Source organism: Triturus cristatus, chromosome 2_2 (genome assembly GCF_964204655.1).
Source record: "Triturus cristatus chromosome 2_2, aTriCri1.1, whole genome shotgun sequence".
NCBI lineage: Eukaryota > Metazoa > Chordata > Amphibia > Caudata > Salamandridae > Triturus > Triturus cristatus.
The window spans coordinates 793630739-793656639 of NC_140582.1; the positions used below are offsets into that span (position 1 = coordinate 793630739).

At 44.2% G+C, this 25901-nt stretch overlaps 1 protein-coding gene across 1 annotated transcript in view; it reads right to left on the minus strand.

Annotated features, from left to right (window-relative positions):
- Positions 1 to 25901, minus strand: part of TMEM165 (transmembrane protein 165) — a 279341-nt gene that overhangs the window by 17826 nt on the left and 235614 nt on the right. The window contains exon 4 of the mRNA XM_085642083.1: positions 14711 to 14893. Coding sequence (XP_085498209.1) covers positions 14711 to 14893 — 183 coding nt within the window. The remainder of the gene's footprint in view (positions 1 to 14710; positions 14894 to 25901) is intronic.

The window sequence follows — 25901 nt, forward strand, 5'->3', positions numbered from 1 at the left end:
CCACAACCAGGGCCCCCTCTGGCAAGGTCATCAAGAGTGTGCCCTCATCTGCTAGGGTCTGGCGTTGAAGGCCCGGTGGCGCATACACAGAGCAAATTGAGGACCCTTCCCTCCAAGCCACCTGAACAAGCAACATACCTACCCTGCGGTTCAGTCCGTGTAGTGTGAATCACATAGGGGCAACCCTTACGTAGGAGGATCCCCACCCCTCTGGATCCCGAGGTAAAGCCAGAATGCGCTACCATACGATACCCCTTTCGGTCCAGGGCCTGACAGGAGTTACCTATGAGGTGTGTTTCTTGGAACAACACCACGTCTAATCGGTGCCGATGAATATATTGTTGCACTATACCCAGTTTGATTTTGTCGCCCAGCCCATTTAATTTCCAGGTCATTAGGCTAAGTCCCTGAGTAATAGCCATAAGATCCCAACAGCAACCCGCGTGAATGGTCGGAGTGACCATTGCAGAGAGGTCCATTAGCCACCACCCTAAATACAGCACCAGCCGCCACCCCGCCCTTCATGAAGACGAAGGAGAGGAGACCAGGAGCCTGTAGGTGAATACTCCGTGCCACGTAGTGATAAAGAATGCCATTTAGTACTGCTGCACGAAAACAATAGAAAACAACCCCCAAAACAAACCCAATCAAACAAAGCGATACCCCTGAAAAGACATCTCCCACCCTGCCTCCCTGCATAACGGGACTAGAACCGCCCGCCTCCCCCAACATGCAGAGCGCCTGTCGCCCCCCCATGAACAATTCGAGGAAACGTGCGCCGCCCCACTCCCATCATATCAACTGACATCGCATAGGATTCGTCCCCTCCCCCCCGACCACATCTCCACTAGGAAATAAAATTCTTAGCACTGCTTGGATCGCCAGAGCCCCTCCAAACCAGCCCCATCATAGCGGCAGTAATCGCACCCATGTCTATACAGAAAACAGTTCTGACGAATACATACACATTTGAGGAAAGCCACTGTACGATTGTGGAAGCCAGGCTATCGTCCCCCCAATGTCTGCAACGGGGGACCCATGGTGACAACGTACCGCGGGGTGAACACTCCCCACATCTCAGGGCCCCCACATACTAGTTATTCTATCGTCGTGAAAATATTAGTCCGCCTCTGACACATTCCGGGGCGTTCCGACGTGGCCATACAAACCCCTATACCATCTTACCAACGTCCAGAGTTAGGGTTCCCCAGCAGGGCCTGGGGCATCAGAGTCTGAGCGTGAAGGAGAACGCCTTTGCTGGCGCCAATCGTCGGCCATATCTGCCGCCGATGGCCCCCTTTTCTTCCGTTTGTCCACAGTGCGCCAGCCCTCTAGCCAGTCCCAAGCATCCTCCGGGAGAGTAAAGAACCATGACTTGCCATCGGCCTCAACCCGCAGCTTGGCAGGGAACATCATTGCATACTTGACTTCCTGTTCACAAAGAGCCTTTTTTACCTCCAGGAAGCTATGTCTTTGTTTCTGAACTCTTAGGGTAAAATCAGGAAAGAACGTGATTTTGCTGTTCTCAACCGTGACCGGCGGAGCCGCCCTCGCCGTTTGAAGAATAATGTCTCGGTCACGGAAATTAAACACTCGGGCAAGAAGTGGTCGAGGAGGGGCCCCCGGTCGAGGGCGACCACCCGGCACCCGATGGGCTCTTTCAATCGAAAAACACTTTGAGAGCCCTCGAGGCTGCAGGTGTTTGAGGACCAAGTCCTCGACAAAGAGGTCTAGTGCCTGTCCCTCCGCCCGCTCCGGGACACCAATAATTCGAACATTATTCCGATGCATCCTGCCTTTATAGTCATCCAACTGCTGGGCAAGTACCTCATGGGAGGCACGCAGGTCAGCGACCTCACGTTTGAGAAGGCCAGTGTCGCTTGACAGTTCTTTGGTGACACTTTCCACTGCCCCCACGCGGTCGGCAATCTTTCTCACATCCTCACGAATCAGACCCACATCTCTAGCCACGGTATCGATCCGAGTTTCAAGGGACGCCTTGACCGCAGTGCTAGCATCCAGGAGGTCTTTATTCGTCGGTTCTACCTTGCCGTCTGAGGCCGGTGTCCCGACCCGATCACCGCCCTGCTGGTGTTGCCATGCGAATTTCTCCAGTTTAGTCTGTGCCGCTGTTTTGCTGCTCCGCCCGGATGGCATGGTCACAATTCAGGGGACGCACCCCAGCTATAGGGCGCAGCCGCTATTCCCCGCCGCCTGCGGTGGAGAATTCCACCCGGCCTGTCTGCTTTCGCTGGCTACACCCCAGCCGCCGGGACACCCCACTCGGCCCAGATACCCAGCAATGGAACACGGATATGGCAGGCCTCCGTCCTCTGCACACTCGAGTCGCCTCTCCAGTAGCGTTGCGTTCCAGCTGCCAGTGCCAACCCGGGGAAGCCAGGCATCGCCGTCCGTCGACCAGCCTCAGTTCCCAACCGTCTAGAAAGTCGTCACTCCAGTCCCGCGGGCCATGTACCACCGGCGTCCGAGGGCCACCACACCGCAGGAGCGGGGAATTGAGGGCCCCCCAGCCGGTCCCCACGTGACGTTCAAGCAGTGCTGTGTAGTCGTTGGGACCCCCCGGATGCCCCCACTCCCACCGGGTATTGTCCACCAACCCGGATCGGACTACCGGGGCGGAGGATCGCCCCCGCCGCTCGGGGCACGCGCGCCAATCGCGCCAGAACCTTCGTCATTCAGGCCTCAGCAGGACATCCAACCGCCGGGGAGTACCTCCACAACGTATCGGCCAGGCCACGCCAGGGCAGCAGTCCGGTCCCTCTTCTCCCCGCTGGGCCCTCGCCGCTGCCGCCAAAGTTTATAGATGGTGATCTGGCGGGGCGCCAGTCTGCTCGCACCGGGTCCCACCACTGTAGCAACCAAGGCACCAAGCTCCCCGACCCTACCTCCAGGAGCGGTCGATCGCCGCCACAGCCTCACTTTGTCGACTCCCCAGGCGGGGCACGTCCCCCTCAGGCAGTGTATCGGCCGAAACGCTGGGCCCGGAGCTCCACCGCGGCGTCTCCTCAATTCCACCGCAGACCGCCCTTTGCAGCAGCTGGAATCCCTGGGCACAGGGGCGGCCACAGGACCCTGCGGACCAAGCTACCGCAGTGATGGAGGCGCCGAGCCTCAATGCGCCACCTCCCGGAGACACCAGGCTGCGGCCTCGCGTAGGCTTTGTGTCTGTCAGGGAGCGTCTCTCCCAGCCCGGCTCCCGTCCGGCACCCGGGGAAAGGAACCTCGTCTCGGCTCCACCTCCGATCGGCCCCAAATTTCGCTGTCGGGTCGGCGGGAGCCTCGGAACCACCAGGGACACCTCACAGCACGGGTCGAGGCCTCGGGGCACGAATATTCAGGATATTGCGGGAGTGACGCTGCAGAGCCTCGTTACTGAGCGGCCATTCCCGTCGGCAGCAAGCCACCTCATTCTTGTTTTAATATTTTTATTGTTTATAAAGTGGACACAAGATTTACATAAACACTGACTTTCCAAAAAAAAACTTACATATCCATACATCAATACATTTAGTTTTTTGTATGTGTGTATATGTATATATTATACACACACACACACACACACACACACGGCTGGGCAGGGTTCACATTTAGTAGCCCATTCACTCAGCTAATGGGTGCCGTAAGAAGGCCTTAAACTAATCATGTGAAGAGACTTAGATGACAAATGCACAGGAAGTCGACATCTTAATCTCACTTGACAGCAACACATGAACACTGGAGAACTGTAGTTCCAGGTAGGTATTTTTTTGTTATTCAGCACTGTATTTTGGATAGATTCAAATGTTTTTGTTTCAGAACAGCAAGAAGTGTGAGATGGGGAAGTGGGTCATTTATGGACAGTCATGAATCAAACAAATTCCTAAGAAGTGCCATTCATTCTTATTGCTCTGCTCAGCTATTAGTGTCCCCAAAGTAGTGTTTCAGAAAGGTGTGTTATTGTTCTCCATGTTTTTCTCTTGCAGTCCCAAAGTAAACTGCCTGTCAATTGTGGTTGTTTCCATATTTCTTGTAGGATAAGTTGTAAATCCGCCATGCAGAGGTCTGGTAGCTTTCATGTAACAGTTTTATACAGCCCCATTATATATGTGACAAATGCATGATTGGACAAGGACTGTTCATCAACTGAAGAAAACAATATTCAGCAATAATTATGTGCAGGAATGAAGCACATGTTCTGTACATAAAGGCCTTTTGAATGGCATCGGATTATGGCAATACATAGGCCGTGACATGCATCCGGTCACGGTTAAAGGCTGCCTAGGTCTTCCCAACAAACTTTAGCTGAATTCTCAAAAACATTGCATGTTATTTTTAAAACTCTACATGGTTCTTCTTCACCCAAAGCATACATTTGCTAACTAGTCTTCCTAGAACTGGGTTTGGTGGGGACGATGCAGTGAGCAAAAAGCCCAACTCGAAGTTTGCCATCATGCAGACTGTGGAGACTTTGTATCAGACACATGAAGCCTAATTCACATATGTTATTTTACACTTTTGAGTAACTTTACCACTTTTCGATATTCATAAACTTTAAGTTGAAGTCACTACTCAGATTTTTTATTTATTTTGTAAACACCCAGTACTAAGTCCAGCACTACATGTGACCAACCACTGGTACTGGAATGCCCTCCTATAGAAAATAATGGAGGCTGCAGTACCATAGTTGGCCATGGGTAGTCCTGGATTTGCTACAAAGTTTAAGTTGTTACAAAAGTGCAGTTTGTGGCTCAGGCCCAAAATCTCTTCTATTCAATGGTATATTGACATTTATACACAAAAGGCTAACCTACCAGAGAATTTTTGAGCAACTGCAATAAATATTCAGAGTACATACTTTATTAGCAGCTTATGCAAGTGACTGTTGGTTCACATGGGCATGACGGACTATCTTCCCACAGGGATGTGGAATTCCTATAGCCCGATGCCCGGGACATATTGTTTGGGGTCAATGGCAACAGGTTTTCATGTGTATTTTGTCCTTGGGACAAGTAGGCCCAATCCCCTACAGCACAAACCCTTTGATTGGCAGTTTACAGTACCACATTAGGGATCAGGGAATATTTGTGTTCATGCTCTTCAAACTTGCATTTATGGTTCATTAAAGCAAAGCGTTTACTATTAGGGTGAACGATCTAAGTAAATGTTGTAAGCTCAGACTGCACCACTGACAGTGGTTCCACTATAAAACTGTGTACACAAGTTTTCAATGTTTAGCAATGTGAGGCTATGTCCCAGAATGCTCTCTGATTAGATGCAAATATTTGCAGAAGCTTGAAAACAAGATTGATGATTCTTTGCTTTCAAAATAAAATGTTCACAAAAAAAATCAAAAACATTTTGCTAAACTACTGTAAAATTTTAGGTGCCATTTCTTTGCAGCACCATTTAGTAAAATTTGTTGATGTATGCTAGTATTTTCCAAAAATATTCATAATGGAAAATCAGAGTAACCAGTTTTAATAAGATTATGGGAAACATAAAAATAAACAAGCATTGGTAAAACCAGCAGGTCAGAAATTGTTGGTCAGTCAGTCTTTTGGTGTTGTCAATGTGAGACTTGTTTTGGCATGGTTTTTGTAAAACCTTATTGGTGTGGGTGCTTCAGGCCCTCACCATTATAACAAACTTGGGCAAAAGCAAAAATTGTTTTGCTCTCAAAAAACAAAACATTGCCAAAGTAGTCCCTGGCACTGAACAAAACAACTGTGGGTTGACATTCTCCTTGTGAAATAACAGAATGCAGTCACTCACAATGAAGCTAGCCGATAGACAAAGAGACAGAATTTTAATAAACACAAAAACTCATGGTTCACGCCAGACCTAACTAGGGGCCCAATTATTAAATAAAGTCTCAAAAGTGCACCCATGTCTTTGCATTAAGTGCAGATATACAGCTTTCAAGAATTCACAAAACTTTACAGAAGTAGGCCAAGAAATAGTACTCCTAGAAAATATTTGTGAGCTGCGCTTTAGCATGAACAAATATGCAGGTGTAGATTTGCTCATGCAAAAATCTGAGTGCATACAAGTTCACCTTCCCTGCAACCACTTTTTTCTCAACCCTGGAAGAAGTTTTAGGTCTGTCACTGTCGGGAGTAAATATCCAACCTTTCTCAGCAAGGATAAAGATTACAGAAGAGTTGGTAAAAACCCTTAAAACATGCAAGTTAGTAGGTTTACACAGACTCGAAAGGGAGTTCCAACCCTGGAACTGTTGCTTACCACTACCTTTAGCCCCAGTAGGTAGATCTCTGGAAATGTGGCAACATAAGGGAATTGCTAGTATTCAAACACTATCTTGGAAGGAGTCCTGGCATAATCAGAGAGGCTATTTCAGAGCGCTGATATAATAAGATTGCTGCCATAATTTGTCACCGCATTACATGGCACAAAAGAGACCAGTGGATTTTGTTACAGGACAAGTGGATTTATGAATCAACCTGCCCTATGGCCAAGTAGATATTCCATATCCCTGTTCCCTCTATTCTTACATACGTACGAGTAACTCTGATGCACAGCTGATGACGCTTGCTACAGACCTGAACACCAAATTTGTCTGACTCTGGAAATATTCAGGTCTACTGGATAATTCAATAGTCCTTGCTGGACTTGAAGGAAACATTTCAACTACCCTTTGCCTGAACAGTCCTGTACCTCATCTCTACATGTGATCAAAAGCTTGAATATGCTTTTGCTTGGAAGAATGTGTGGAGAATTCATTGAGAACTTAAAGGATTGGGAGTATAGCAAAGTGTTAAAAGTACACATGTTCAATGTCATTACTTTTGCTATGCCTTGCCATGATTATTCCTACATAGGTGCTAAGGTTTTCATAAAGGCGCAAATTCTTATTATTGTTTCAAGAATTGTTGTCTGAATTTTCACAATCTCCTCTTGTTCTTTAGATGAGTTACTGGTACGGAGAAGAGATGATTTGTTTTGTTGGTTCCATGGCAGAAGTGGAGAGTGAGAAGAGGTTGAAGAAGGAAATTAAAAATGATAGATAGTTGGCACTCTACAAGACCTTCACATCCCACTCTAAAATGTCTGAATCATCAAAAAAACATCTTAAATCTGAAAAAGAATGTATTATATAGCATTAATAGTCTTAGGTCATCTCTATCATTTCAGTGCTGTCCCACTGGCACTTTTGCCGAAGCCTTTAGTTATAAACAAACAGACTGCCATTTTACACTGATTAAGAATAGCTGTGGCCTCCTCCTTTGTGCACCTAGTTAACAGAAAAATAATGGCCTTATTTCTTAGGAACAGGTCTCCTTCATACCTAAAGCCTGCTACCCCCCCCCCCCCAATCACTTTTGTTAGTTTTTTATTAATACATTAAGCAACATATCCTTGCAGTATGACAAAACAATGTCATTAACTGCAGTGTCAAACGTGACTTTTCCGAGCCGCCCCATGCGCAATAGCCGATGCTGGCAACAGCAAGTATGCCATATATCCTGCGCTACCACTAATTGAACAATTTAAACATATGGGCAAGACTTCTTAACCTGGTGTATCAATACCCATTTCGACAGAGAGAATGTGCTCTATCATAAGAAAGTGATGATCACACAAAAATAAAATTCCAGGACATCATATACAAAGCTGGGAGTGTGAGGAACCAAGAGGTGCCTATTCGTATCAAAGTAAGAGCAGTCCAACACTTAACATGCCCATTCACCAATCCATTACTTCTCGGGTAGGGGTACAGAAGAGTGATTCTTGCCCATTGGAGAATCAGTTTAGGGTGGCTAATCATATTTGGCACATTCTTAAAAGATACTTTCTCCTCCCAACCGCGCCACACCTTCACATTATTCAGAGCTACCATCCCCACTGCCTGAAATTACAGCCTCAGATCTATTTCCACGATAGTGGTATTCAACTGTTTACTAACATCAGTGGCAGGATAACAATGTACTACAATACGTGTTTATCTTTGGTTGAGCTATCACGCCAAAAAGAGGCTTCAGGTTTCAAAAACTCGGACCTATTCAGGATATTTTCTAGCATACATGAAATCTGCCTTCAAACATCAAGATGTGATCAAAACCATGTCAGAACACAGAAGTCTGCTCTTGGGCCACCAAACCTGGGACAATTGTCCATTACAGTGGGATGCATCTGTTTGGTAGTGTAGGATCTTCTACGCAAAAATTTCCAATATAAGCGTCTTGATCTGCCTCAGTCAACACCTACTCTACATTCTGCGACCACCTATCCCGCTATTTGTAAAAGCGGATTCCTTCATTTTTAGAACCACATAGGTGACCCATCCTCCATCCGAATCCCCTTCAGACTCAATACTGGCCTCTAAGGATGTCCACTTCGAACTGAGGAGTGCCTCACCATTTTCAGCAGTTGTGGCAGGGTCCTCCGCGCCACCAGAGGTAAGAGAATGCACAGCACTTCATCCAAAGATAGAGCAGCAGTTACACATTTCCCATCGATGAGACTCATCTGCAAATCACAGGGTGGTCCACTGCAAATGTGACTCCAAATAGTAAACCATAATCAGGTTCCACAAACCGACCCTCAGAAGTAAGACACTGAAGCATACTGAGTGCTACCCTATGTTTGTCAATGTGCCAGATTAGTGAAAGCAATATAGCACCCTGCTCCTTCAATAACCTATTAGGCATTATGACCAGTAACCTGGAAAAATATTAGAGCAGACTTGGTAGGACTACAATTATAGGCAAACACACCATACTAATTAAGATGATGTGCAAAGTCTACCTTCATGCAAAGTAGTTTGCCCTTAGGTTAACCAACACTCTGGACACATATGGACACTCACGTAACAAGATGCTTGTTGTTTCTACTTCAGGGCATAATTTAAAGTGTGTGACTTTGTTGCAGCCTGAGTTTCACTGACCGCGAATACACAGTTAATCTGTATTTAGAGAAATGGAGTGTTCCAGATCCGCTTAAGGAGATATTCCTAGCCTGTCCTGAGCCGGCATCACGATTACCAGAAGAACAAGCATTTGCAATGCAATAGGTCTTGCATTTATGCGAGTTTGAGCTATTGACATTGCAAATAACAATGCCTTTTATTTTTGTTTTTAAAACATAAATAAAGGGCATTGTCATTTACAATGCCAATAGCTTAAACTCACGTAAATGCGAGATCTAATGCATTTCAAATGCTTGTTTAGCTAATCTCAGTGGCATTTAGACAGGCTGGATCAAGGGTCTTTGTAACACGCTTCTCCAGCGTTTCTTCCAAATGATTTGGACCAATACATATGCAGTTGGAGTTAGACGTAGTCATCAGTCTCTTGCTGTTAATTTTGTAGCCTGGAAGTTTAAAGCAGCCTATTAGAGTATTACGTATCCTGATTGAACCAGGTGAGTGGAAAATTACATCTAATGAATGTTCACCTGTATGAAGGGTGCTCATGTCAGCCTGAACACAAATGAGAAAATTAATCACTATATTTGCAATGTCTCGCAATCTCATGTCGACTTTGTATAGATTACTAGGGGTTTCATAGTACGTGACGCAGATCTGCCATCTTATTAATATATTTCACAGTTTGAGGAGGGTCCAGGGTAGAGGAGGGTGCAGGGTCTTGTGTTGACAGCTCCCTAAAAGGCACACTGCCCTCAACAATTCCCCCCACCACCACTTCCCAAACAAAATCAAAGGGTCGCTGAGTCTATCACCGATGTCCTGGGGTGCAGTGGCAGCTGGCATCTATGGGGTGGGTGAGGGGAATGCATGCAAAGAATATGTTAAAGAAACACTTACTTACAGAACACCTCATCCTCCGGTCCGGACCTCCTCTTTCACTGGAACTAGATGCACCAAATCCCTTGGCCAATCCAGGCGCTGCTCTCATGCAGCGTGAGAGCAGCGCTAGGATTGGTGGGAGCGGCCTCACTCGGCGCTCCACAGCGCTCTAGAGGCTTTGGCTTGCTCTAACCCAACTGTCTTAAGACAGCTGGGTAGACGGCTGGGTTAGACCCGTTTAAAGTGTGCATGTGTGGCTGGTCAAAACATGCGCACTTTAAGCAGTGCACAGCCAGCCTACCCTCCTCCCTGCTGAGTGACATGCACTCAGCAGCAGCCCTGCCCCATTCCTGACGCTCTGTTGTGGACGTGGCACAAAAAATAAAAAGGTCACAAATTACCATTTTATTTTTAATCTCTCAGGCTTTAGGGGGCTTTTAAGTGGGGAGACGCTTCTCCGCTCCAATGGAGGAGACGCTCCTCCGCTCCAATAGAGGAGACGCCCCTGCTTGTGTGTTTTTACAGCCTACAAAGTTAGGCTGCAAAATAACTTTGTGCAATGATTTCCATCTTGTCTTTCCTGCCACCATGTGGTATTGGCTCCTCCATAGGTGACCGTGTGAATGGAGCCGAAATCCAGTGACACACAGTGCCACTGTGTGGGTTGGCAGATCTGGTGACGCAAAACTGTCTCAACACTGCATTCATGTCAATTTAGAGCAAAGATCCTATTGTATTTGAAATGTAATTGAGTGTTTGGTTTGTGACCGAGACCTAACACAAGCAGGGTCCCTCCGTTCAGAATGGTCCCTTTCTAGACAAGGCTATGAATATATGCAATATATGGGAGTCTCAGGAGGCCCAGGCACCATTCTGCAGGGTGGGCTCGTCATGTTTTAATACGCCACTGTCTAGCAAAGCTTTTTCCATTCCTTCTTATTGTGCGAGTTCCCACACTTCGTGCAGAAATCTGAGACAGGCGTGTTGACTTGCCCATCTCCTGTCAGATGAAGTAGAGACAGCTTGCTCACAAGGGGGTGAAACAGTTGTTGAAATCCACTCACTGTAGCCGAAGGGACGTTTCAGGGAGGACGCAAGAGCCTTCTGGGAACGCCATCAAGGCCACTATGTCATACAGCGCCTCCCCCACTCTTGATAGAGAGGTCTGGAGAGCCTTCCTCGGGTTTCCAAAGTGATTTATTTCAACTCGAGGCTTGGTTTTAAGATCCTCGTTGAAGGCCATTATTAAGTCCAATTCTCTTGAGGACCGATGGTGACAGCCGGCGAAAGTACCAGTGTGAATGACTGTCAGAAGTGGATTTGACAACTGAATTGCTTATGTCATATTCCAATAAAAAAGGTATTGGACGAACATAGTACTCTTGTTAAAAACGTGGATTTTATTATTTTATTGAACATCCCTCCTGTTTGTTTAAACTATATAGGGCTATCAAGGAAATGATCGAAAGGATTTTTGTAAACAAACATCAAAAATCTCATCAATCTACAGCCAAGACCGCCAGCAAAATATGTTTTCTTCTCTCTATTTACAGTCATACTTTAATGGGAGGGTATGCCACTTTGTGGCTTAGCGCTGCTTGTCTTGTAAATGAAGGGCCTCATAATGTCTGGTTCAGTCCTCTTCGGCAAAAGAAACAAGCGCGGCCGTAATCGATTCAACATGTGCACGCTTACGGAGGGACAAAAAATGCACGCGCATGTGGACAGCCCGACGCCATCTTTGTCCCTCCATACGCGGGCACATGTTGAATTGATAACGAAAAGCCCTCGCATGGCGAGAGCAGCACTTTGCGCTGCTAATGCCAGCGAAAACTAAAAATTAAGGTGGAAAATGAAAAGCCCCGTCACTTTCTTCTTTCTACACGGAAAAGTCCAATATAAAGTTACAGTTGAGTATCCTCGCAGTTGGCTTGGCACAGAACATCAGGGCCTACATCTAGGATGCATTACCGAATTACATTTTCGTAAGTACTCTAACGATACGTTTCCAAATAAACATGTATTTTCCAAGTCTGCTACAAGCACTACAGGGTTATGGGCTGTCCCGGGGTGTCTGTTTCAACATGTCAAACAGGTGTTTTATATTAGGGGAAGCGATGCATCCAGGTTAAGAATCCAAACTGTCTTGATCAATTATCGATGGCAATATGCCACGTACATGAGTCTGTATCACTGAAGCAATGGATTCCCTTACCAAAGCAATTCGGGTTTATACTTTCCTTTATCAGCAGCACACAAAAAAGAACCACATAAGGCTCTCCTTGTTACAGCTACAGCTATCCTGACTGACCACCTCAAAAACAAAACAGCCTTAAAAAACAACTTTTTAATCTGTCACACAAACACTTCCATACTATAAAGTGCATCATAATAAGTCTAAAGGGCACTAAGTGGAATCAACATGTTGTGACTAGATTAGCGATGTGTTCATCACAACTCCAGCTCCTACAACCCACAAATGTGCGTTACATGCATGTCAGTACCACATGATTCAGATAAGGAGAATGCAAGTTTTCCCAGCCACCATGAGTTGGTATTACAGCTCGCAATCACATCAGTGTGCCGCTAATAAACTCTACCATAAATGGGGAAGGGCTGGCCACAACCGTAGCAGGCCTAGTGGCATCTTCAACGTGCCTTTCATCAAGAAACTGCAAAAACAAGTCAGCAACTTTACAGTAATTGATGGGTTTAATCTTCCCTACAGAAAGTATTCTCCAATATGGTTTTGACGGAGCTGAGCAATGCAGGGAAAGCTAGTCCAGATGCGGTTCTCAGACAGCTTCCTTTTCTGTTCGTCCGATACCAGTGGCAGGAACAGAAGAGATTTAACACCTTCACATTCTAGAGTAGAGGATTGAAAGGCAAATTGCAAAGAGGTTCCAGCAGAGGCATTGCCCATGTCAGGTGCGCCATTCCCTTCCTTCCACTGAAGGGTAAGGTGGAGGCCAAGTCCGTTTCTCCACAACTGTTGGATATTCATGGGACACTTGGGTCTTGTAGACAACATATCGCTTTGAAATAGAGTCCTACAGAACGTCCATTCAGGATAGCAGGCCAAGGCCCATCCTTTTTCTACCAAATAAAAGAAAGCACTACTGCCCATACACAGAGGAGTTTAAACAGAAAGGTGTCAGATAGCTAGGTGTTCCTACTTGGATATCTATTACGAAAGGGCAATCACATAGTGCAGACAAACCTCAAAGAGGCATATACGCCTGTGCAGATTTTTCCCACTGCACGAACATTTTCTTCAATTTCATTGGCAGGGTCAAGCATTGGAGAATGTCTCACTGCTATCTGCCCAGTCATCAGTCACAAGATGCTTATCGAACTACTGTAACCTGTCAAAATTCAAACTTCATTGATGTTGAATAACTCCAAAATACACAACTCTTGTCTGAAATGGTGTACACTGAAAAGAACCTGCAGCGGAACAGTTACAATGATCTATATAGTGCTTTCAAAATTTGAAAGTTTATTCAGAACACAATTTTAATGTCCTAAATGGTCTTCAACAACATGGTCTAGTGGTCTTACCCTCTTGAGCCAAAAATGAACACCAAGGATTCATTCAAACTAGCACCTCAGAGCCATAAAAAACACAGTTTTCAGGCTTTGAGGACCGACTTTTCAACAGAGCCTCAAAAACAATTACTTTACTTCACTAAATGACAAAAGGAGATATTTTATATAGTAGGCTGTGTTTATTGGTCCCATGGACCGCCGTATCGGCAGTGGTGGCCCGAGCATGGTTAGCTCAGTAGTCCGACCAATGTATTAAGAGTTGGACAGATCGGATTTGCAAAAAACGACGCTGGACTGCAGAGACAGCCAGCAGACCGCTGGGTTCACGATCGGGGCGAGGCAGCCGCCATAGGGCATTACAGGGGAGCTGCACCACCGTGCGCATTTCGAGTTGCCTGTTCCACAAGCAGACCACGGCGGTCTGGCCGTCTGCTTCAAGGTGATGAAGGATCTGCGATGTGTACACACCTCTGTCTTCTTCCCCCAGGCAGATTCCAACGTGGGTCCATTTCTCCAGATCCCCCCTTCACAGCAGGCTCTTGACCCTGAGGATTACAACCCTGTGTGCAGCGATCTTCAAGAGAGACCTTTTGGTGCCATATACCCATTGACAGAACTGCCCATTTATGGGCCGAATCCGGGTAATGGGTATATGGTAATGTGCCACATATATCATGAATATGAGTGCATCTGACACACATGCAGTCGAAATGCACACACAGGCATCAATATATTTGAACAGCTGTAAGATCCCTGCCTCCATACCACCGGCCTCGTGGTCGACTCGTAATACGGTGGTCTTTGGACTGCCAGTGCCGTGGGCTGCTGGCGGGTTTGGACACGAGCCTACGGCAGTCGGACCGCTGAACTCTTAAAGCCCTTAGTCGAATGAACAAACATCTGTATTTTCAGCCCTTTCATCAAATCACAAATTATTCGTGATTATCGCAGTAACACTTTACTCTTAATTACTCTAAGTGCTGCATTCTTATATTATGTACAGTTTTTGATAAAACCTGGATCTCGCCGCAAGGAACAGGATGTCATTTTTAACATCTGTTATTGTAGCAGAAGAATTATAAACAGTAGGTGCTTTGCACCGGACAGTTGCCTGCAGGATCCAGCTTAAAGTGGGTTTATGAGATGTGGATGTTAAGTAGGGAGTGAATGTAAATTGGACACATCAAAACTATACATCACACACACATTAAAATACATTATACATACTTCCAATTTAGGGCAGAAGGAGATGAAATTGTTGAGCCAGAATCATACAATGTTCATTTAAGTGTAATAGTTTGTAACAGAACACGGGTCTCTGGGTTGCAAGGACTGCCACCTAGCCATCAGATCACATCAACTATGAAAAAGAATACCGTGTAAACTTCTACTCACCTCTCGAGCAGCCAAAACAATTGTTGTAAGCTGTGAACGATCTCCCCACTCTGCTAAAAACGTTAAAGTAAAGGCTTGAAGAAATATTGGAGAGATAAAATGTTGCCACTTTCTCGGTCCAGAACTTGCGCTGCCTCCCATTTCTACATCTCCGGGCCCATTAAGCAATTTTGATCTCTGATACTGAAGACAAAAGAAAACATTAACACAGTTTTAGACAGCACACAATAAAAATTACCAAGTCAACATAAAAGTTACAAACCAAACTAGCATAAAAAGCAAATGTTATTTATCCAACCAGTCCAGCATGGTCATCTTATTTAAATTACACTCCTATTTAATATATGTAGATTTTTTTTATAGCTTTTTAATGTCACGTGCTGGTGGCTCTCTCTTGGTCTTAATGACCTTCAGAGTTACACAAAGGGTAATCATAAGCTAACAAGGTAGACGTGCACCACTAGTACAACCTCTTCAGTCTTGCACATCCTGTGATAGAATACATGGCTAAAGCTGTAGCTCTGTATCAAGAACCACATAATGCATACAGCAATCTGTGAATGGGTAGCACGGAAGCTCTAGAGCAGCAGGATATAGAAGAATGTTGGAAACAAGAGACTCTTGAGTTTAAACATTATTACCTGAGCTCATCGATATGAGTGAATTACACTTTTCACTGGGAGGTAATGGATGAATTATTTTATGCATGCTTATCATTGGTGATTTTGAGGGTGCTAGGGTTAAGCGTGGCAAGGCAGCGGTCTCATTCATGTCAGATCTCATAGTGCAGCTTGCCTTCAGGAAACTTTCTATAATGAGTAACTGGTATCAAATAAACAAGCAATGGCACAGCCAATAGGTCTGGTTTGCATTTTGAATCCAGTCCAAAACATGAAAAACCTGCTGCAGTACAAAAAGGTTTTCTACGCACATTGTATCTATGAGATAAAGAATTTAATGTGCAGTGATACACATTTCTTTTAAAACGTTACGTAGCTCTTCAAGCAATGCATTCACCCTGTAGGAGGAATGATTCAATGAACAGTATATAACATCAGGAGAAAGAGAAGCACTGCGCTGGGAGGAGCCTAAGCCCATTCAATGCATATTTTGAAGAACTGACAACAATAGGCATTTCAGACAGAAAATATAAGTGGAAAGCGAACCCTGCACAAGGTCAACTGCAAAACATCACTCCTAGGTCGAACAAAATTAAAGTTCAAGAAGACAAGTTTCAAAGTCTGAAAATAATACTGATCATAAAGTTAGTAAAACAGTTTACTTTATTCTTCAAATGCTAATTAATTTTCAATTTCTGCTCAAACCAACACATTTCACAACATTAGTAATACATTGTCACTTCAACAGGGCTTGTATCAATATTATTAGAACAACAATGCACAATATTAATGAGAGGTGAGGATGAACCCCAAGCAGCAAGCTTATACAGGCAACTCAAAAAGAAAAAAGGGGCAATGAAAAATAACAAGAAAAAGGTAAAAGGAGAAAGAAAATGTATAAATTCACAACTAACAATTAATCAAAAATCAACTGAATTTATTGAATACAAGACGAATATTAGAATATTGAAGAATAAAGTGCCCAAGAGAATCAGAGAATATTTGAATAAATAAAAGCAACGATACAAAGGAAGGAGAGTGAAGGCAAGCATTTACCCAAAATGTATCAAGCGGACCCCATGAATGTGCAAACCAAATAGTCAGAGATGAAAAATGTGAAGTCCTCCTTTGTAGACCTGCCCCATGCATTGTAAGGAAAGGCCCAGCCTCATGTCTAGTGAAAGTTTTTTCCCAAGGTTTTTGGAACATTAACAAAGTCTTTAAGAAATGTGTCTAGAGAATCCAATGGGTTTTTCATTTACATTGACGTACGATTTTAACAAATTGCGCGAAACCAGTTTAACCATAGTGAATAACTACCTCAATCCCAATTAAAGTGTAAATCTATTTTGGCTTGTTGCTTCAGATTTAGCAATCCGATTCTGAAAGCAAGATTTACCGCAGTAAGAATTCATTTTGTGGAACCTCAATAATAGGAGTACATTTATCCGAGCTGAATACCGTTTGAATCTTTTCTTAACTATACTGTTATGTAAAAGTTCTCTATACAATTAATCACAATTACATCAAGAGTATTGTGCAGGAATAATATTGTATTTATCAATAAAAAAGGGATCTCTTGGAGAAATCAAGTCAAGCAAATCACATTCCACTATCTTCACAACCATTTACTTCTCCCTATCAGTCTTAAAAGGACCCAAAAGGCAATTATACAAAATCTGTTTAATAAAACATATGATAAAACCAATTAAACAGTTATATAAGAATCATCTTAATCCAAATTATTTAATAAGAAATACATTCCACATATATTATAAAAATCTTATACTAAGAGAGAGATCACAAACAAGGCCTCAAGCATCTATGTGAGCATCAAAATAAAATATAAAAGAGTTTCTTTCCCGTCTGCTATGACCTGGCTGTTGTGATGGTCAACAGTGTGTCTCACCTTAACAATAATATAAAAATAAAAATATAAAAATCGGTGAATATTACATACTTGGTTAGAGAGATAAAGATTGTTGTTGTCCTAAAGAAGGTGGTTCCTCTCTGTTTATTCACCAAAATGCATAGGACGCCCCCTTGTTGTTAAATTTGAGGAACAAACCATTACGAAAAGAGTGTTTAGATATTGTAAACGGTTGATTCCTTCAAATGAACTAGCATTCTGAATGACAAATATGTATGTCTTGTTTGTGATGTCTCTCTTAGTATAAGATTTTAAATAATATATGTGGAAAGCATTTCTTATTAAATAATTTGGATTAAGAAGATTCTTATATAACTGTATAATTGGTTCAATCATATGTTTTATTCAAGGGATTTTGTATAATTGCCTCTTGGTTCCTTTTAAGACTGATAGTGAGGAGTATATGGTTGTAAAGATAGTGGAATGTGATTTGCCCGACGGTTTATTTCTCCAAGGGATCCTTTTTTTATCAATACATTTTTGTATAAGGAGCGATATTTCTTGGAGTAGCGAGGCCGCTCTCCTGTTTTTGAGATAATATTGTATTTAGCCTAGTTCCTATTGAAAGTAGATTGTATAAATTCTAGCGTGCACATTTTTTGTTTAAATCTCATCTAATTCATGTTGAAAGTTAACGTATCCTTGTTGAATTAGAGAATGAATTTTAAAGAAAGATCTTTACACTTTATCTGTGTTAAAAATTACTCGTGAACCAGAAAAGAAGATTACAATACTTCAGTGATCAGTAAAGCAGTATGGTAAGTGTCAGAAGCGGTGTTCAGGATGCTATTTCAACTATCCGATCAGTGCTTGACTTTTTGTAACCGGCTCCATATTTCAATGTGTGCCCACGTGGGGATGGTGTGTGGCGCACTGATCTTGCAAATGGTGGAGCCTTTATGGTTGTGATTCACATTTGTTATTATTTGAACCAACATTATAAAATTCATCTTACCTGGGGATTTGCAGCATTAAAATAAACAGAGGAGATTGCAGTAATGTGAATGCTTTTGGATTTAAAAATTAAAATCTGTAACTCATGGTTTAAATATAAATGAAACAGTTCATACATTTTATAAATATTTGAATGTGTACTTTGATTGAGAGGGAATGAAATCTTATTTAGCAAAAAGCACCAAGGAAATATATGATGTACTGTATTATGATCAGAGTTTTTAAGCTTACATTGATAAGAACTTGAATCATTTATTACGTGCACTCCATATAGGGATACAACTGAACCTAGAGTTGGTCAAAATGTATGCATGCTTGATGCTTTCAGGATGAGCATCTACAAAATAGTAATATGTGGCCTGGCCAGATTTTGTGTTTTTTCCTGGAACATGGTACCTATAAGTTTATTCTCATCTTTTGGGTTTGCAAGATGGTAGTTATATATTGCTGGGATTTGAAAAGGATTATAGTTCTTTACTTCACTCAAGACTTTATATTTCAAATCTCTCATTTCAAACATGCAGGAATCCTTTTACTTTATAACAAGATTGTGGCTCACCTTCCATTCATAGTACTAACTACTAAATACTGCAAAGAGTTAACCACTAAATACTACTTAACTCGTTGCAGCATGAGAGAAGATTACCATCCGCCAATAATACAACTACTAATCTGGGTTGCACCGGTCTGTTCCACCTCAAAGGTTCGGGCCCAAGCACCCCCTTCACCATATCTGAAACCTTACTAGAGTTCATTTGTTTTCTTTGTATTACAATGAAATCAACACAATTACTTTCTTTCTAAACAATTCACATTTTGATACATAGCATAACATGCACTGGCATAGCCAATAGGTCTCGCCTTTGGGACCTTTGAAGTGTATTGTCACATCTGCTGCTTAATCTGTCGCACACAATTTTAAGCAGAGGCAGGAAGAGTGCTTGGTGAGTGAGAAGTGCTAGAAGCAGCTGCTTTACAGCCGAGCGTGCTGCACTCATAAGCATCCCCATGTGTGAGTGACATCCAGAGTATGGTTATTTGCTCAAATCACAACGTTAGGTCTGTGCCTTAAAATGAAACTTAAAGCAAAATAAAATTATCCTTGAACTTAGTGGTGATCGAGTCTACCAAAGGACTAGATCTAAAAGGTAAAAGGGGTAACTTTTAAGGGAATAAGGTAATCACAAGGTGTTCTTGTACTTTCAGCAGTAAACAGGACGGGGGCGAGAGTAAAGACGGCATGGACAACGGGAGGGGGGCGGGAGTAAAGACGGCACGGACAAAGACAGCACGGACAACGTGAGGGGGGTGGGAGTAAAGACGGAATGGACAACGGGGGGTGGGAGTAAAGGCGGCATGGACAACAGGCGGGGGCGGGAGTAAAGCTGGCACGGACAATGGGAGGGGGCGGGAGTAAAGACGGCACAGACAACGGGAGGGGGCGGGAAGACATTTAACACGACAATGGTAGGGGAGGGATTAGAAAGCAGATAAGGGGTTATCAAAAAATAGAGACAACCAGTTTATTCCAGGATCTTCTGAAATATTCATGCCAGGCCAATTCAATTAATCTTTAAAACTGGATAAGAAGTCCAACAGCACTCTCAAGTAAACATTTGCAGGCTTACAGCTACTCTTTTGGTCTGCATTATTTTTCAAATGACATTTCTGCCATCCATGGCTCTTCGCACCCCTAAAACGGAGTAAGGAATATGCTACATACCAGTATGCATCTGTTCTTGGCATGTAGAGCTGCAGATTTACACACTTGTGCATAGATCGCCATCTGGTGTTGGGCCCGGATGTTTGCAGTTTGTTTTTCCTCTTGGAAAGTCTTTGGAAGTCACGAGTTCGGTGACTCCTCCCTTGGATCGTATTGCGCATGGGCTTCGGCTCCATCCTCAGATTGTTTTTTTCGCCAGCAGGGAAAGATGGAGCGTAGTAATAACAGTGAAGATGCCCATGTGTGTGTTATCTAAATAAGATAAGCTGGAACAGATGCAGGTAGCCGGGGAGGCGGGTGGGCGTGTGTAGATCTGCAGCTCTACATGCCAAGAACAGTTGCATACTGGTAAGTAGCATATTCCGTTCGAGGCATATAAACTGCAGATTACACACTTGTGCATAGATTATATAGCAGTACCCACCGTTAGCGGAGACCACCCGCATCTGTTGCAGTGGTTTGAAATAATGTTTTGAGTACAGCCTGGCCCACACTAGCTTGTTGCTTAGTTTGCACATCTACACAATAGTGTTTGGTGAAAGTGTGCGGTGTTGACCATGTAGCTGCTTTGCAGATATCATCGAATGGGATGTTCCCTAGAAAAGCCTTTGAAGCCCCTATTTTACGTGTAGAGTGGGCTTTAGGGTGAACGGATAGCGTTAGTTTTGCTTTATGGTAGCAAATTTGAATACATTTGACAATCCACCTAGCTATCCCTGATTTGGAGATGGGGTTGCCCTTGTGTGGTGGAGAGAAAGAGACAAACAGTTGTTTCGTCTTACGGAAGGGTTGTGTTCTCTCGATGTAGTAGAGTAAGGCTCGTTTGACATCTAGTGTGTGAAGAGCTCTTTCTGCAACAGTTTTTGGTTGCGAGAAGAATACTGGTAGTTCTACAGATTGGTTTAGGTGAAAAGGAGAAATGACTTTGGGGAGGAATTTTGGGTTGGTACGGAGAACCACCTTATTATGGTGCATTTGTAGAAAAGGTTCTTGAATAGTAAATGCTTGTAGCTCACTGACCCTTCTGAGGGAAGTGATAGCTACAAGAAAAGCGTTTTTCCATGTTAGGAATTGAAGTTCACATTTGTGTAGGGGTTCAAAAGGAGGTCCCATTAGTCTGGTGAGAACAATATTTAAGTTCCACACAGGTGAGGATGGTACTCTGGGGGGAATTATTCTTTTAAGGCCTTCCATGAAGGCTTTAATGGCAGGTACTCGAAAGAGTGAGAGATGTTGCCTGTTTTGTAGGTAAGCTGCTATGGCTGCGAGGTGTAGTCGAATGGACGAATAGGCTAGATTGCACCTTTGTAGGTGGAGTAAGTAGCCTATGATGTGTTGAATGGACACATCTAGTGGATTGATGGTGTTGTTATGACAATAGATAACAAAACGTTTCCACTTGGCGGCGTAGCACGCTCTAGTGGTAGGGCGCCTAGCTTCCTTGATGACGTTCATACAGTCAGGAGGAAGATTTAGGTATCCGAATTCTAGGATTTCAGGAGCCAGATCGCAAGGTTGAGCTGAGCTGGGTCCGGGTGTCTGATCTCTCCATGGTTCTGGGTTAAGAGGTGTGGAGAGAGGCGTAATTTTTGATGTGGTACTACCGATAGTTCCAGTAGTGTGGTGTACCACGGTTGTCTGGCCCAAGTTGGCGCTACTATTATTAGTGTGAGGGAGTGCTGTTGTAGTTTGCGCACTACTAATGGAATTAGTGGGAGAGGCGGAAAAGCGTACGCAAATCTGCCTGACCAGTTCATCCATATCGCATTGCCTTTGGACAATGGGTGGGTATCTGGCGGCGAAGCTTGGGCATTTTTTGTTTTCGTGGGTGGCGAAGAGGTCTATCTGTGGATGCTCCCACATTTGAAAGTATGGGTGAAGAACTTGCGGGTGAAGTTCCCACTCGTGGAGTTGTTGTGTTTGTCTGCTGAGTAGATCTGCTATAGTGTTTTGTACTCCTGGGACATGCTGGGCTAGGAGAAAGATTTTCCGGGGTATGGCCCATCTCCATATGCTCTGTGCTAATTGAGAGAGCTGTGGAGAGTGTGTCCCGCCTTGTTTTTGAATATAATACATGGCTGTCATGTTGTCTGTGTGGATCAGGACTGCTTTGCCCAAAATTTGTGTCTGAAGGGATTTTAGGGCTAGGAAGATCGCTAGTAACTCCAGATGATTGATATGGACTAGCTTCTGTTGAGGTGACCACTTGCCTTGCACGGTGAGATGTAATAGATGAGCTCCCCAGCGGAGAGTGATGCGTCTGTTGTTAGTACTACCTGTGGAACCGGGTCCAGGAACGGTCGACCTTTGGAAAGGTTTGTGGTAGTCCACCACTGCAGAGAGCGATGGGTACGACCGTTTACCAACACCAGATCTGTTAATTGACCCTGGGCCTGGTTCCATTGGTGCGCCAAGCACTCTTGGAGAGGACGCATCGGGAGTCTTGCGTGAGGTACTATGAAGATGCAAGAGGGCATCATCCCTATTAGTTGCATGAACACCCGAGCTGGAAGGGGGTGTTGTGCTATAAATTTTGCGCGCAGAGCCTGGATGCTTGCAATCCTGGCAGGATTGGGGTAGGCGAGCGCTTTTGAGGTGTCTATAGTGGAGTCCTTTCCATTAGCCAGGACCGGAGCTTGGGTAGGCCCGAAGGCCGCCGTCGACGACTGGAACCGAAGGTCTGTGCCGATGAGAAGTTGCGTCGAGTGGGGAGATCGCGTTCTAAACAATACCGCGAATTGGGATGAGGATTGCGCGTCGAACTGGAAGCTGTTCGGAACCGGAGTGCGAACATTACATCCGAGCCCGATGGCGGAAAAAAACAATCTGAGGATGGAGCCGAAGCCCATGCGCAATACGATCCAAGGGAGGAGTCATCGAACTCGTGACTTCCAAAGACTTTCCAAGAGGAAAAACAAACTGCAAACATCCGGGCCCAACACCAGATGGCGATCTATGCACAAGTGTGTAATCTGCAGCTCATATGCCTCGAACATACAATTATGGTAATAGCCAGTTTGATAAAAGTCCAGAGAGCGAAGACTGTGTATCAAAGTGGTCTATTGTGGATGGCTAAGGTTGTGTGCCTGATATTAATAAATATATATAACCAAAAAGAGAGCAAGGAAAAAGATAACTTGTCCTTTTCCCTATATAGGATATAAATAAACAAAATGGACAAGTTCTATTATGAGGTATCTGCGGTCAAACACTCTTTGCCGCTACCTTCAATAGAAAGTAGTGCAAACAACTGTAGATAGTATTTAGGAAACCCCTCACCCACCTACCTGGTAGGTGGCATGCTTCATCATCGGGGCCCAGCTGGATCACCTACTGCAATCCAGCTGTGCTACAACGCCTGAATTACAGCGGAGCAGGTTGTTCGGTGAAGGAAAGTGAAGTGATATGTGAAGTGCAGTTATGAGTTAAAAATGTCTCTAGGAATGCCCTTGTTTTGAAAAGTTTTAATGGAAGGGTCCTAGGACATAAGTAAAAACAGACTCTGGATCTCTTAAGGGGTATGGTATATACCCGGTATCCCTATTAAATATTTGGGTCTACTAGTTTCAGCCTCTGGGTTAGATCATAAGGCTTTCGTCAGGACCAAATTTGTGAGTGACCAAAAAGGCGGCCACGTGGGTGTAAATATCAGCACACACCCTAAAGTGTGCTGTGAGTGTAGTGGATTGTGGTGTTACTCACAAATCCTCTGGTCTGAGTACATAAACTCTGAGTGTGTTATGCCTCATGGATCCGATCGGTCCGCTATGTCCCGTGCTGACCGTTTGTCAGGGTAAAAAAAAGGACGTTATGACCTACGCAGCCAGTCGAATCCGCTGTTTATACTGGATATTAATAAAACAACAAAGTTTCGGCTTCCCTTAAGCTTTTGTGCAAATTAAAAGTTTAAAAGATAAAGAGGGAAGGCATGCAGTACAAGTAAAAACACTCTCTCGGGGTCTCCGTTGAAATGCATTGGTTTTTATTGCACCTCTTGAGAAGAGGACCTTTGAACCAAACAGATGTTAAGGGAAATGAACGTAGCATCTGATTCCATTAGCTCTAAAATTGAATCTGCGCTAATCACTCTGCTGTGGCTAGCAATGCACGTTTCAGAAGCAGCCTAGTGACAGTCACTGCCTCTAATCTGGCTAGCGACAAAATCTAAACAGGCAATCCTAAAGCCTGTCGAGGGTGTAGGACCAATAACAGGCTCGAAGAAATCAACATACCAACCAATCAATTAATATGGTTTCGCCTCGGGCACAGCTATCAATCAGAGTCCGTTCTTTTTTATTTGACTAGACTATTCGAACTTGGACCTTTAAAGTTGTGATTCAAGAGGGGTGGGTTGATTTTCTACAGAAGGGTGACATGTTACCCTCAGGACGCAGATGCCACACCTGGAACCCCCTGCATTCCTTTCCACGGTTTGCACTGAAGACCGCAGACCAGAAACTTTGAAACTCTGGACTCTTTTTCGGGATAATAGCGCCGGGATCCCTAAGCATTACTGATGTCGCTCCCTGGGTGTTGGAACTTGGAAACAGGAAAACACAAGCATTTGCAATGCAATAGGTCTTGCATTTACTAAACTCTCGAAAAGGCGAGACCTATTGCATTGCAAATGGTTGTTTGCAAAAGCGCCTCGTGCAGTGCTTTCACTTTGATGGCGGCCGTGCTCCTTTCCTCAGATGCAACTCTTCTAAAGAAAGGGGCATGGCCGTCATGAATGTGAAAGCGTCGCATGGGGCGATTTTACAAACAAAAGTTAAAGAATGGGAAAAAAAAAACATCCAGCCGCGTTCAGCACCTCAAATAAACAAAAGGGGCAGCTGCCACTGTAGCATGCCGTGCTATGGAAAAGAAATGAAGCCTTACAAGAGAGAGCATCCTGCCGGTTTGCAGGCGGCTGAAAACCATTCAGCAATATAGTGCTCAGAGGCTGAAATTAAAGCCGGCCAAGCAATAACACAAGTAACAGGGGGTGTCGCCATGGGATGTTATAAATGAAGACAAGGCGGTACTAACAAATCAGACGCTAGCATTTACCAAAGACAATGACACAAGCCAATGAAAAATATGGGCAGTGAGTAGGCGGAGCTTCACATCCCTAACTCAATAGCACATGCCAGCAAAGCAGCGCTTGCGCGCTGCCCAGGCTCGACCTAAAAAGTAACTCCTATTATGGAAGACAAGAACATCCCCAGGTGTACCGAATTTTAAAATGGTGGTACACAGAACAACAAAAGTAAACTAAAACTGAAAAGACGTCACTATTTGTGAGGCCAGCATGCCGCACACAATCCCTACATGAGCGCATCGTGGAGCCAGGTACAAAAAACCAAGCAGTAACAGAATAGTTGTAACTCATCGTGTACAACATTACTGCTGGTTGTCATGGCGCTTTATTGTTCTCAGTATGTGTAGGAAAGTTGGATCTGCTTTCATGGTTACCCCCACTTTTTGCCTGGTGTCAGTGCATTTTGACTGTAGTCTGTTGGATCCTGCTAATCAGGACCCCCAGCAACTGTGCTCTCTCTCCCAAATTGGCTCTGGCAAGTACTTGGTACATCCACAATTGGCTACTGCGGACCCCTATAAGTCCCTAGTATATGGTACTGAGGTACCCAGGGCATAGGTACACCAGGTGGCCTCCCATGGGCTGCAGCATGTATTATGCCACCCATGGGCATCAACTTCAACTCGTATTACAGGCCTGACATTGTACCCTGTGTGAGATGGTGCTTGCACCCCTCACAACAGATATAAGTTTACTTATATCTGAAGTCACTGCACTTAAAACCTATAAGTCACCCCTACGGTTCTCCAGTCCGCCATTTTAAGATGTATAGTGAACATCAGTCATTACGAGATGTGTAACTATATAATGGCTGCACCGACCTGGTCATGTTTGGTATCAAAGATGTTGGAATCATACCCCAACATCAATTCAGGTGCTGG